At 41.6% G+C, this 14349-nt stretch overlaps 1 protein-coding gene across 1 annotated transcript; it reads left to right on the top strand.

Annotated features, from left to right (window-relative positions):
* The first annotated feature begins 313 nt into the window (after nt 1–313).
* Nucleotides 314–13660, top strand: dap (death-associated protein). The gene is made up of 4 exons (XM_080049965.1): nt 314–497; nt 1551–1662; nt 8289–8331; nt 11760–13660. Exons 1-4 carry the CDS (start codon nt 443–445, stop codon nt 11877–11879), a joined length of 330 nt encoding a protein of 109 aa, XP_079906091.1. The 5' UTR covers nt 314–442; the 3' UTR covers nt 11880–13660.
* Nucleotides 13661–14349: the final 689 nt, after the last annotated feature.

Below are 14349 nucleotides of genomic sequence, written 5' to 3'. Positions count from 1 at the left end.
AACAATTCGGCAAGTGACCAGTATTGACCGACTAATTTTGAATTTTAACTGCATACATATGCTACATTTTTAATTTTAGCATTTCAGAGACTCAATTAATCAATTATAATCAAATAATAGTACTTTGATGCATGGTTTGGATTTTTGAAATTAGTCATTATGAATATAGTATGGCTATTTCCCTAATAATACCTTTATTTTATAATAGGTCCATGAATAATACAGATTGTAGAGTAGCTTCCCGACCAACGTCCGACGTCAGCGCGCCCCTCACGGCGCACCATAACGTCATCACGCACCGTTCCCAAACAAATGTTCAGGAAAAAGCCACGTTGACGATCCAGACTGAAGTGTTGTCCACGATATTCAGGCAGAATAAAGCAGGAATTTGATAGAATTTGATTGCAGACTCCACATCAGACCGGACAAGAGCAGAGCAGACATGTCGTCGCCGCCGAAGGAGAAAATCGAAACCAAAGGAGGACATCTCCCTGCAGGTAGAGCTCCTTGAAATGTGCTGCTGTTGGTCGTGTTGTTTTTTTTCTCCAAATCTTCCTTTGAAAGGGCCTTTTGTTTTTGTCTCGAACCCAAAAAAATCACATACTGCTGACTCATAGCCTACTTATACAGTCACTACACTTGCAGATACCAGCGATTGGAGAAATGTCTCAGCGTACGAGATTGCACACAGTAGAATCTAACACATTTCTCGGTCTCGCTCATTTCCTTACTTCCTGATTGGCGTTAGTCAGATCTCGTAGCGTATTTGCAATAGCGATATTGTAGCGGTTTGGGGGGGAAATGATCGCAGTATGCTAATATCGCAACGCTTTTAGATACAATGTTGCTGCCATTGCTGCATGATGGCGCTGACGTGGAGGTCGTAGGGGGTTGTGCATTTGGGCTGAAGGGAAAAAACAGATAAGGTATACGTGGACAAGAGTGGTGGTGGCCCTCAGCAGCTACACGGCTGATAGCACAGAGAGATAACAAATGGCCCTTACACCCAACCTGTGCTATTAGTGGGAGGCCCCACGGTCCATAGACACAGCAGCTTGTCAGTCTGAAACAAACATGATGCCGCTATGTCTATAGAGGCCTAGCTGTAGCCTTTGTTCAGTGACATTCTATCACTGCAGTGAGGTCAGGGGTTAAGGTCCACAACCGAACACCTCAGGGTCTTACCAACACATCGGTTTCAACCCTGGTTTTTACCACAGTTGTGGTATTCACGTATAGCCTAATTCTGAATCTTCACAATTTGAATACATCCAAATAAAACCCTTTGTCATACATTCTCCTTCAATTAAATATACAGTCCCTATCAATAACATTGCTAAAGAACCAAGCTAATTTTACTAAACTATCCTAACATGCAGCATCGCTAATTGTTCACTTGTTTTGTTTTACATAATGTCACGTCAGGGATCTTTATGTTTTATTGCTGTTTTATTTTGCTGTTTTTATGTTGGATCATTTGGGAGCTCTTGAGCTGTTTGTCTCAGTTCATGTGGTAGTCACGAGCGTGTGTGTGTGTGTGTGTATTGCAGTAAAGGCTGGAGGTATGAGGATAGTGCAGAAGCACCAGCCCACTCCTGTAGCTGCTCCTGCTCCAGAAGAACCACAGCCAGATGAAGACGAGGAGGAGTACGTCAGTGAGAGGTACCTGACCCACACACAGTCATGGAAGGAGGGCTGCTCATTGATAGGCGTGGGGAGGGGTCTGGGCCACAGTTAGAGGGGGCCGTTAGAGGTGTACTATGTATCTCAAGGGAGGGGGATTTGTTTACATTTGCAGAGCCTGCAGTTAGTTTGCAAAAAAATATATATTTCATGTAATTCTCAGTGTTGAATAATTCTATCATCATAAGTCAGAATACATTTATTTTGAGGCCCCTTGAACCAAACGTAAGCCTAGAATATGTTTGTAAACAAAACTGTGGGCCCTGTTGCTGTAAACAACGACAGTGAAACAGTAAATTATAAGGTTTGAAGTTAGAAAACTAACTTCAAACAGTATTCTAGCGATCAAACTGTGTGGAAAGATTTTTTTTTATTCGGTCATGTGCATAAACCTTAGAAAAAGTTCACTTCTCTGACACGCCGAAAGTTACATATTGCACCTTTAAAATGTCTTGTTGCTAAAAGTTAATCAAATTACAAAGAGACTAAAATGACTAAAAATATTAAGAGTCTCAAAATGAATAAGATACTATCAACTTAAAAAAGACTGACTGAATGCCTCAGTAAAAATAGACACAAATCGACCACAAAACAGAGACAATAAAGGGACACAAAACAACTACTAACGATGTGGTTGTGTTATTTAGTGGTTTAGTGTCTCCGGGTCTTGAGTGACTTGTTTTTTTTTGTAGTAGAGATGGCAGGGAACCTTGTCCTGTGACTCTTTGTGCCCAGGGCCCGTTGTCTCATAATCCTTCCATACACACAGTAGAGCCACATTCAAGCAGCTACTTGCATTTACTGAAGAGTTAAAAGCAGCTCAGTACTCTCTACAGTTACATTCAAAGGCGTTCAGTGCAACGGGCGACCTTTTGGTGATTTGTTGGCTGTCACACCCATGCACATGCACATACACACACACATACACACACACACACACAAAAACACACACCCTGAAAAATTGTCAACTAAGCAATTTTAGATGCTTCCCTTTCCTATGAGACTTTACTGCAGGGCAGTTTTGCAGCAGACTTGTTGTGTACTGTTACCAGCTAATTCGGTAAACAACATAATTGCTGCATAATTACAGCATTAACTTTAGCAGCCCTTTTAGCAGTCGCTATTGTTTGCTGAAGCAGCCTTGGTTTTGCGTGTTTTACTGCACACTGGCTCCATTTCCCAGCGACAATAATTAGCCCTGTTTCCATATTAGCATGTTGGGCTTTCGCTGCCTGAATGCACTGTTTGTTCTGAGGTCACTCCAGCGCAGTGAAGGAGCTGCTGCAAGTTGCCGCTCATTTTCAGAGTAATTCTGTTTGTGTGTGTCCACTCCTACACCCACATATTCATGAAGCCCTGTCAGCAATACGCGTATCAGTACAGGTGGCATATTCACACCGTGTGTGTGTGTGTGTGTGTGTGTGTGTGTGTGTGTGTGTGTGTGTGAGATAAATGAGAACTGACGAGCAGTGCACAGCAGAGAGCAGGGTTCAAGAACATTGCCAACTGTCACTGAAATGTTGTGCATGTTCTTTATAAAGGCAAACACACACACACACACACACACACACACACACACACGCACAATGATATATTGCATGTTCATCCTCCACCGTGCTTGTTTGCTTGTTTTCTTCCCTGTAATTCAGAGCAGGAATAGTATCAAGGCTGTCAGCGGCAATAAGTCATTTTCTTCTGCTCTTTGTGCCTTTGTGCCAAGATGAGTGGCAATAATAGACGGATGATTAAAAGTGAGGACAAGTATATAATAGGAGTACAAATATAACACGCTAGGTTGGCTTTTACCTTTCAAGGCCTTCAGGGAGAGAGAGAACGAGAGAGAGACCACTGCAGGCTCTATAAGAGAAACTGTTGCTTGCAAAAGTTCTAGCAGCAGACACCGATCAGGGTGTGATCACCATTTCATCCGGTTGAATATACACTTCCTTTTTTTAGTTGCCTCAGTGGGGGGAAAAAATAAAAATGCTGTTGTGGCTACAGTCAACTGTTATATATGAATTACTCTTCCATTTATTCATCAATCATTTATGTCGTGGAAGTTTTTTAATCAGATAAACCTTGTGGGAATAAATGAACTGAAACTTCTCAATATAAACAATTTAATAAAAGTAGATAAAAAAACAGAGTTCCAGAGTAAAGTTCCAACCTGCATGGTCAGCCCCCGACGGGACTGACCCTATCTTTTGGTCAGACAAATTTGCCCTCACAATTTATTCTAGGAATGTCGGAAAATGTTGTAAGAAAAATGCCTAATACAACTTCATAGAGCCTAAGGGGATGCCTTTTTAAATGTTTTTCTTTTTTAATCCCACCAACAATAATGATCTGTGAGGTTGAACAGGGGAAGACAGCACAACCTCAATTGTGAAAAGCCACAAAAAACATTTGGTAGAAACACAGATCTGCTTTAAGATTTCAAAGAAATGACTCCCGCCCCTACTGTTTTTACAATTCCATTATATACTTTATGCATTCTTACTTCAATAATAAGTGTTACAATAGGTTGCACATGTGGTAGTAGATGGCTAAATGTCTGCTTTGCCATTTCAATATAGGAATTTGTGGGTTGATATCTCCTTAACTATTTTCCCCAATGTGTAAACTGGCTGGCCGGGGCCGCGCAGGGTTTAATGATTGCCGCAGTATTTATGGCACGTCGCTTTCCCAAAATATTCCCTTGTAGAGCTCCCGGTCGAAGAAGAGCAATCACTACTCGTGCTATGGAAATAAATTAGACAAATGGTGCATTTTAATCACTGAGGGAAGCCATTTAAAATCAGCCTCAGATGCTCTAGGCCCCGCCATGTAAAGCGCAGGTTTACCTCCCTCCGGTGAAATGTTTATCTTGAACTAAAAATTACCTGTCAGCGCATCCGAGAAAAAAAAGATGACCCATTAACTGAACTTCATCACTCTCTCACACACACACACACACACACACACACACACACACTGTCCGTCCCTCTCTGCTTCACACTGATGGACGTCTAGCAGGTGGCCACTGGGTAAATTGCGCATTAGTAGCGGCCAGTGAGGCGTCGTAGTCTGGGGAACACCTGCCACACCTAATCTAGCCAAGATGGACAGATGAGGCAAAGAGAGGGAGAGATATGTAGCGGGGGGATTCTTTTACATTCACATTTATCTATTTGTAAAGTACCTTTCTTAACACTCTCACAAAGTGAAAATAAAGCTGCATATTAATTTATTTCCAGTAAGGAAACAGGCAGGCAGGAAGAAAACAGAAATAAAATAGTAGAAAAAAACAGGATACGTGAAAGCACAGAAACCGTGCAATATAAAATAAGATCAAAGCTAACATACAGAGTAGATACTGTATAACCACAAGTCAAACATGTCCAGTGTTCAGTTTTAAGATTAAGGGATTATGGCGACGAGGAAAAGTTATGGTATGGAAAGTGAAGGATGCTGTGGCAAAATAAATGGAGATTTTACTCTGTGAGAGAAGGGAGGAGGAGAGAGGGTGAGATACACAATGGGAGGCAGAGCAAACTGGTGGTGACCCAGCATAGGCACCCTGCTGCCCACTAAATGTTGCTCAGGAATAATACATCTGGTTTTTCTTCTTCTGTGTAAATATGTGATTTTCAGTGAAAGTTAGTGAAGCAGCAGCAGGTTGAGAGAGGGAGGTACTCAGACCAACATACGCTTGTTTCATCACTTAACATGTTGCCTCAGTGAAAACTTTTATTAACTGCTCTGCACGTCGTTCAAATGCGACTGAATCGGCTAAATGTGTTAAATACATCATTCCAGTTGATGAAAAGCCTCTTGCCCAGTTGTGCTGCCCCCTCTCCTGTATAGTTTGGGTTGAGGGGTGTGTATGTAGGCTACGTTCCAAGCCAAGGCCATTGGAAACCAGGGACAGTGCTGTGTTTGCATCCGAGTCAATCACCGCACACACGCACAGTACGTAGGAGCTGTTTTTTTTTTTTTTTAATAATGTGGAGAGAGCTGAGGGCTCATAGTGAAAAGTTGAGAGAAAGATGAAGAAGAGAGAGATGGGGGGAGGAAAGAGGAGGAGGAGGAGGAGGAGGAGGAGAGACATGCAACAGGCATCAGTTTCTATGGCAACCAGCACCTCGCCTACGGCAACAAACTTCCTGCTCTGCTGAGGCAAAGAAAAGATAGTTAGTGCGGCGGTGGTGAGGTGTGGTTGCAAAGCTGAAGACGGAGTAGAAAAAACAGCATACGGAAGCATTAATGCACATTTCTCTCGTTTGAGTTATTAGTTAAGATCTGCATTCTGTATCTCTCTCCCTCTCTATCTCTTTTTCTTTCGTTCCCCGTCTTCCTCCTCCATCTCTGTTCCTCTCCTTGGAACAAAGCGACTCCTCCCCAGGATGGCTGGCAGCTCTCTACTGCCCCCTGCAGGCTCCCTCTGCCCCTCCCTACAATCACACCAAACCACACGGAGACAATGGGTGAACAGTGTTGGGAGGCATAATCTTATGGCTAACACCTTTTGTGTGGTATATTGGGCCCTGTAGTTATGCGGGATATAAAGTGTCAATTTATCAAGCGAGACCCTAAACCTGCCTTTTTTGCCTGTAGGCTGTATCTAAGTGATTTATTATCTACAGCTTCCTTTAATGCTCAGTATTATTTTATGTTTTATTATTTTTTTTAAGTATTTATTCACTTCTAAAGGAGTCAGATGCTTGTTAGCTGTGTGACAGGTGTACAACCCTCCCCTCTGTCTGTCTCGTCATCTGCTACATGCTACAAATGAAAGCAACACTGACTTCGCCACCCATCCCCTAGTTTTGTTTCACACCTGTCCTCAGTCTGCAGTCCCTTTTCAATGTTTCAGGAGTTATTCCCAGATGGCACTAAAGAGCTAGACATTCAATAGAATAGAAACATGTGACAACGATGGAGTGGGAGGCAAATACTTACCCACACTGTGTCTCAGTATGTGAATACACATCCCACTGAGCATTCCTATTCACCTCTATGCCACTGTGTCACACCGTACTGTAGCTTATAGCTTCAATTCCAACTCTGCAGTGCAGCATAAAAAAGTAATTATAAATCCACTTTAAAAAAAAATTGTTAAGTTGTTAAAACTATATATATCAGATCACTAGTTCAGCTTTAGACTCATCTGACACTTGACATAAGCACACTTATTATTTCTCCTTTGTTCCAACCCGAACATTTGTTACAACTCTTCTTCCAAGCCAACATGTTAGCAGAAAGCTAACCGGACCGCCTGCCAGCTAGCGGAGCATACATTTAAATAAGGAAGTGCTAGTGTCATATATAGTCATATTTGTTATAATGACTCGCTTGTAAAAAAGCCGCTCAGTCCCACATTTTTTTGGCTAGCATGGAATAATCAATGAATTTTTCAACATATTCTCCATATCAACGCATTCATTTGCAAGCGAGGCGTGAACATTCTCATTAAAGATAGCCTAAGTAGCAGAAGGCCAACATTTTGATTGCGGAGATGGGAGGTTAGCCAGATGTGTTTAAGATTTCATGTCCGCTAATTGATTGTCATTAAAAAGTTGTGCATGGATAATTTTAAAAAAAAAATAGTGGGGGGGAGAGGGGGGTAGTAGCAGATGTTTTTAAGATGTTGCGCTTTGATTCTGTCCTGCTGAGGTTGCAGTTTGCAAACTTTGCGTCCTATCAACATATTTAGGCTGTTAATGAGGTAAGCCATCAGTTGGACATGCTTGCTGTTGTGATCTAATGTCTTTGAGTGGAGTTTTGAAGGTGTCTACAAAAACTCTACTCTTTTCGCTTTTTTTTCCCCCGCTTGGGGTGACGACGCCGTAAAATTAGACGGCGCTCGTTTGTCATGTCAAGGTCGATACTTACCTCGGGTTCCACATTCCCGTCCCACAATCCTTTTCCCTCTCTCTATGTCTGAGTGGGCACTCTCGCCCCTCTCCATCCTTTCCTCTAACAGTCTATTATTACGTAGGTATTTACCCTCTCGTCCCCTTTCTGTCCTCCTCCTTATTTTTCCTTTCCTTTTCTCCTCCTTCCTTAGTCCCTTATCATCCTCCTCCTCTTTCTCTCTATTTTCCTCTCATATCCCTCCCCCCTCTCTCTGTATTTCTCTCTCTCTCTCTCTATTTCTCTCTCTCTCTCTCTCTCTCTCTCTCTCTCTCTTTCTCCTCATGCTTTCTGTCCAGAAGCTGTGTGCCACAGTGGTTGGCCAGGATGAATGGGAGCTATTTAAGCCGCTGGCAGGTCCATCCGGTGTGTGTATGTGTTTGTGTGTTTGTGTATGTGTGTTGGCAGAGAGAGTTAAGACTGCGGGTGTTATGTGTTTCAACAACTTTGGATGTGCGAAATTTGGCACACTGTCACTTTCTCTAAAAGGTTTTTAAAGTAGCCGGATAAATGAACCTTTGTAAATGCTGCCATACTTAACTCACAGTACGCTGCTGCACACAATATAGTTTCAGATGCAATCGTCACCGAACAAAGCCCCGGACAGGAACTTACTTGTAGAATTGTATATTGTTATGAATTCTGCAATCACTGCAAGATTTTCAATTTTTCATTCTCTTGTTTTCGTCTTGTTCTCTTTTTTTTTTTAGTCAACCAAAGCCCGCCGTGATTGTGTCTGGAGTGGTTACAAAGGTAAGACACGCACACACACACACACACACACACAGACGGACACATAAACAGACCACCAGTAGTGCTAATATAAGCATCGAAAGGGAGAGTAGTGCTGGAATAAAAAGGGAGGAAAAACGACGCATAGCAGGGGGAAGAGAAGAAAATGGAGAGACTACAGTTTGAATGGCAAACGAGGAGAATTTATTTCGACATATCTGTAATAGAAGACTAAACTCACAGAGAATTTAAGAATTGAATTACATAATACAATAAGACAAAACAACAGAGTTACAGAGTAAAGTTCCAACCTGCATGGTCAGCCCCCGACAGGACTGACACTATCTTTTGTATCTGAGTTTTTAAAGCCCTCTTCTACAACAGGGGTGTCAACTAACAGATGGTTAATAAGAGTAAACAGGTCTCAGGGGTTTATTGTGGTCGGCCACAATAAACCTTAAAATAGTTTAGTCAACTTCTCGTCAGCACATTTCTTAGAGGAAAGGCACGTGTTAAACTGATGTGATATATAAAAAACAGATCAATACGATAGTTACAAATACATTTGCCCTCACAAACAGTATGATAAAATAAAGAAAGGTTTTGACCATCAATCAAATATCTGCATGGAACGATTGTAAAATAACAAAGCTTTAATCTATACATCAAACTTTATCCAGGCCCGTAACTTAAAGGCCTACTTCACCGGTTTGAATATGAAGGTGTATTGAATTCTGAGATCCTATGTAGTATAAATGTGCAAAAAAAAATAAAATCGGTTCATCCTAGCCTGAGAAAAGGCAGAAAGAGTGTTTTTTTTAACCCTATATTTCTCTTTCTCGTGACATCACAGAAAGAGAAATATAGGGTTAAAAAAAACGTACTTTGTAAATATTACTGTGATGTCACAGTAAAAGACATCACAGTAATATTTACAAAGTAAGTGTGATTAGGTTGGGGAAAAAAGCATTTAAGTAATTTTCTGATAGTGTTTGTTCTGATATGTCAATTCGTCCCACATTCTTATAATTGCAGTCTGAACATGATGTAAAACAAAAGAGAAAAAATAGTGGTCCAAAGTCTGTGACTTGCTGTGTTTGTTTAATTATTTTCTTTTTTTTTAAACTTTGTGACGTGTGCGTGTGTGTTTGCGACAAATGTGTCCTTGAGTGCCTGGATGGCTCCGTTCCCCGCCTGTCACACCAGGTAGATTGTTTGCCCAAGATTGCGGTGATATCAGCAAGGTGGCAGGCACCCCATTTATCCCCCCCAATCCTCCCCTAGCCTTCCCATTCGCCCCCTATCACTGCCATCAAACCCACAAGCCGGCATTGCACAAAGTCTTCAAAAGAAAAAAGCCTTTTAGGAACAGAGTGAAACCCTTCTGTCTGAGTATATGTTTGTGGCCTGCTGGGATTCATTTTGAAATGTATGACAGAATGTCACTAAAGGTGGGCATATAAAGCTTGGGTTGTTTCTTCAATTAATACATAAATGCCACAAACAGAAAGAAATTACATTTAGCCATCTTTGTTCCACTATTTTCACATCATATCCCAAATCAAAAAGTTTTTTCTCTGAATGGTTTAAGCTTTGCACGTGAAATGGATGCAGCGCAGGGAGCGTGCCTGGCCAATCACCATGCCTCCTTATTAACAGTGTGCTGCAGTAATACAGCTCATTTGCGGCTTTCCCTCCCGTTCCTCTGCTTCAGACAGAGGAGACGGAGGCTTTGAGCTTCAAAGGAGAAAGACAAGGCCAATTGGAGGTCAAACCCATCCTCATCCAATGCAGTTAGCTGTGGGATTGGCTCTGAATGAAAGGGACACACACACACACACACACACACACACACACACACACTCTGTTAATGTTTTGGGCCCACCTACACACATGCACACACAGCTACACATACTGTACAAAACCAACACACACACATAGAGAGAGAGGATTAGGGTCACGATGGGATGGGCGAGCAAGGTTCAGCAAGAGGTTCAGACATACAGGCTGTGTGTGTGTGTGTGTATATATAGAGTGTTGATTAAATTGGTTATATAACTTTATCCATGTAGACATCCCTAGAAATCGGCACATGAGGAATCATGCAGCTTGTTATTATAGTTTGGATGGAGCACTTACATCCTCGTATGGCAACATCTGGACAGATGAAACAGAATCGGTAAAACACCAACTTAACCAGACACTAACATGTAGTCGTTTGGATGAAATAATTAAAACCTTCCATATTAATCCACTTAAATGTAAAGCGTGTCTTATGGAGCGCTTCTCATGTATGCTGTTTCTAAGCAGCTGGTCGGTCTCCCAGTTTTTAACCAAGGCCACCACCACCCACACCTGCTGTATATATGTGCTGTATGTAAAATCTCCCCTTCACACCCAAAGATATTAGCTAATGTGTAGGATGCTGTTAGCTGTTCATTCCATCCACTTGCCTGGACATATGTTTCTCACATAAATTGGATAAGGATGAACAAGGCAAGAGAGAAGTTTAGCACAAAATAATCCCTGTAAAATTTAAGGTAAGAACCAAAAAGCATTGTTGTGACTTAACGCTGAAGAATGGGGGGACAAGGAAAGAGGTATAGGAAAAAGGAAATGAACAGAAACATTGGGAAAATAAAAAGATAAGGAAAATGGGGGACTCTGAAACATGATTGTAGCAAGTCTGTGATTGGAACTATGCATTGGTCCGTGAATGATCAAATTGCTGCTTTGATCCGATTTGTATGCGAGGCCGTTTATGGACGATTTTCTTGGAATAAGAGATTGAGGTTGCAGTGCAGAGCAGATAAGCGTGGACAGATGAGTGCTCCATACTCCACCCTTTGTGCACTGTAGAGCTTGTCTAATTTTTATTATGATTATCAGAGTGCAGGGGGGGGGATTTAAAATGGGGCATGATGAAGTACACACATATTGTATGCCTCCGTAGACACAAACTACAAAACCCTGAATATTACTGCACACGTTCGTGTTGTGTAAACTGTTCAGATATCTCTCTATGCTGACCTTTTCCATTATTATTATTATTATTATTATTATTATTGTTATTATTATTATTATTATTATTATTATTATTATTATTATTATTATTATTATTATTATTATTTGTTCCACTTGCAGTAGTGGCAATATGACCACAACACTAACCACCCCCATCACTGCACTGCTGTTGAATAGCTAACATCAATTGGAAGGATTATTTTTGTATAATGATATTTTCCCAGCTGACAAATATAAGATGAAGGGATTCGAGACAAATGCACTCAGTTACACCACAATGAAAAGATTACTGAAAAAAGGTTATACCTGATGGAACACTAGCGTTTCTGTGTATTTGTTTCTTGTGGTGGCAGAATTCTTTTGTTGTAGCATCTTCCCCTCCCCCCATCTACATATTATTGACTCTGTGTGTTTGTTGTGTTCAGGGCGATAGGGACTTCACCCCCGCAGCTGCCCAGGTGGCTCATCAGAAGCCCCAGCCAGGTGTGCCCAAGCTGCCCTCTGGTCAGCAAATCAACCAGCAAATCCACCAGCCCCGCAAGTGAGCCACGCAGGCAGCCGCTCACTCCACCAGCCGGCCTACTCCAATGGAACACATAGGATGAAGATGCTTTTCCCCAGCAGGCGCAGATCTCCTTTAAATAATCAGTGTTTTTTTTTTGTGTTTTTAAAGCCTGTTGCACTACATGTAAGAGGGATTTATCATCAACAGATAACCAATGCCAACACAGCCATTGTAGAAGACCCATTCTATACACCCCTGACCCCCTTGCTACAGTCGCGCTGCACTGCATATATTTTGGTCCTCTCCTTAACAGTGATTGTGTTGCCAGTCTGTATAGTCTTAAGGTGAATCGAGGGGTCTTCTAAAAATGGCTATCACTCTAGGATTAAAACAAGTAATGAAGAAAACTGATTTTTGGATCTGAGTCTGTTAGGGGGTGGGGGGGGGGGCTCTCACCCTGGTGATTTTCTGACCAATGCCCACATCACAGCAGCCAGCCCTTCAATCAGGCCAACCAATCAGCTCACAGCGTTGAGCCAGAGTTCCCGCCTTTTCTACCTATGATCTCCGCAGACCAAAGGAACCAATCCACAAATCATGAGGCCGTCACCGTTTTATCTTGATCATCCCAAACCAAAAGTGTGTGTGTGTATCGCGGCTGCCAAAATGGTGTAGCGAGAAACCACAGAATGCTAATTGCATGTCAGCATTAATTTAGCATTAGAGATTTAGCGATTGATCGGCCTCCAATCGAAGCTTGTAAAAAAAATATTCACAGCGGACAAGAAATAGCATGTCCAATAAGGAGAGCCAGATGCCAAACATGACCCACCTCTCTGTAATGATTGCTGTCAACATCCAAGTAGCTGCTTGAAGCATGTCATTGGTGTCAAGTGTCTCATGATACCTATACCCTAGTAGCTTTTGCTGTAGTTTCCTCCCATGTCACTGTTGCTTACTGAGTCTTATTGATCAATGATCTGCTCTCTGTTTATGCCTGCCTTGTTGGAGTTGCAGTAACGCCTTTCCCCACCTGGCAATGTTAACAACATTTGAATGCGAAGTCAACCTGCTTCGCTGTAGAAGTCTTGGTGTTTGTGCCTCATTGCTTATAAGAGTTGTGTGTCTCATTTGACTGGCATGGATCAACATGTTATCCGCTTCACAGCAGAGCCAACTGGAATATATAATTCAGCCCAAACAAATAATAATTATGAAATCTAAAGAGAGCTATTTAATGTTAACATGAGTCTGAACCTCTCCAGGGAGTTGAACGGAGCATTGCAGAGAAGCATTTCAGTTTATTCAACAACAACAACAACAAGAAACAGCAATTTCTACATTCCATAGAAAAGTGAGTTTGAAAGAAATTGTTCAACTTGACGGTTTGTCAATGTGTGCATGGAAAACACTATCTGTTCATTTCTAATTGCCAAGGTATCTGCTGCTATGGCTCGTTTGTGTATCAGACAAAGTTGTATCGGGGCCCCCAAAAATCCTAGTTCGGAATTTCCTTAGTGATGACACATTTCACCACCAACAAATACACACACCACCCGTTTCCTTAATCACCCATCCCCCTTACACTCAAGTGTCGTTTGTTGAAACACTAATGTTCAGGTTTCCGGGAAAGAAAGAAAGAAATTTATTTTGCCAAGAAGGAATGATTTCCTGTGTTAATTTAAATATAAAAGTATAAAAGAGTTTGTATTTTGTTTTATTCTTTCTTTTTTTTGTTCAAATTGTACAAATCTTTAGTCATGGAGTGGACTTAGGTATATGGTGTGGTTGTCATAGTAAATAAAGATGTAGAATATCTTGCCTTTTTTTCTCTGCTTTTCTGTGTTTCAGTTTGAATGAATGAAGAGACAACTGGAAAAACACTGTCTTCCTAGGACTCATTTGTCGCATAAAGCCAATTTTTCAGCTCTAGAAGTAAAACAAGGTGAAGGACATGTTTCTACTGTTTAGTGGTTCAGAGTAGTCCTACTTGACCTGTACATTACAGCATCCTATGTTGAATTAGTACCAATGCACTGAAGGATAATGGCTCAGGTGGTGTTTTGAAATGAAACCCAAGCATCTCCAAGAGCTGTCCTCTATATTTGCCCCCATCTTTCAGCTCGCACATACACACACAGTATACACTGGGTCTTATTGCATGTAATCCATCTTTACACAGGCATCTGCAACCAGGTGTTCTGTCACTTTATGTTAGCCCAATAAAGCAGCCAGCGCAGGCTTATTTGCTACGAGCTTCTGTCAGTGAGCTCAAACACCCCATTAAAGTAGACACAATCTCCTTGACTGTCCACGGCTGTATATATAGTTCTCTCCTCTCATCCCCTGCCATGCCCTATTAGAATGACTGGAAGGACACAAAACACAGTGAGAAACTGCTGCAAATGTGCTGCACTGCCTCCCTCTGTAATCTAGTTTTAGGAGTAGATTCTCCAACGAATGAAGATAATTTGGATCATTATGATTTTGGAAAGCTTGTTTATTTTCTC

The sequence above is a fragment of the Ammodytes marinus genome, assembly GCF_949987685.1.
Source record: "Ammodytes marinus genome assembly, chromosome: 21".
Lineage (NCBI taxonomy): Eukaryota > Metazoa > Chordata > Actinopteri > Uranoscopiformes > Ammodytidae > Ammodytes > Ammodytes marinus.
This window is presented reverse-complemented; position numbering and strand designations above follow the sequence as displayed.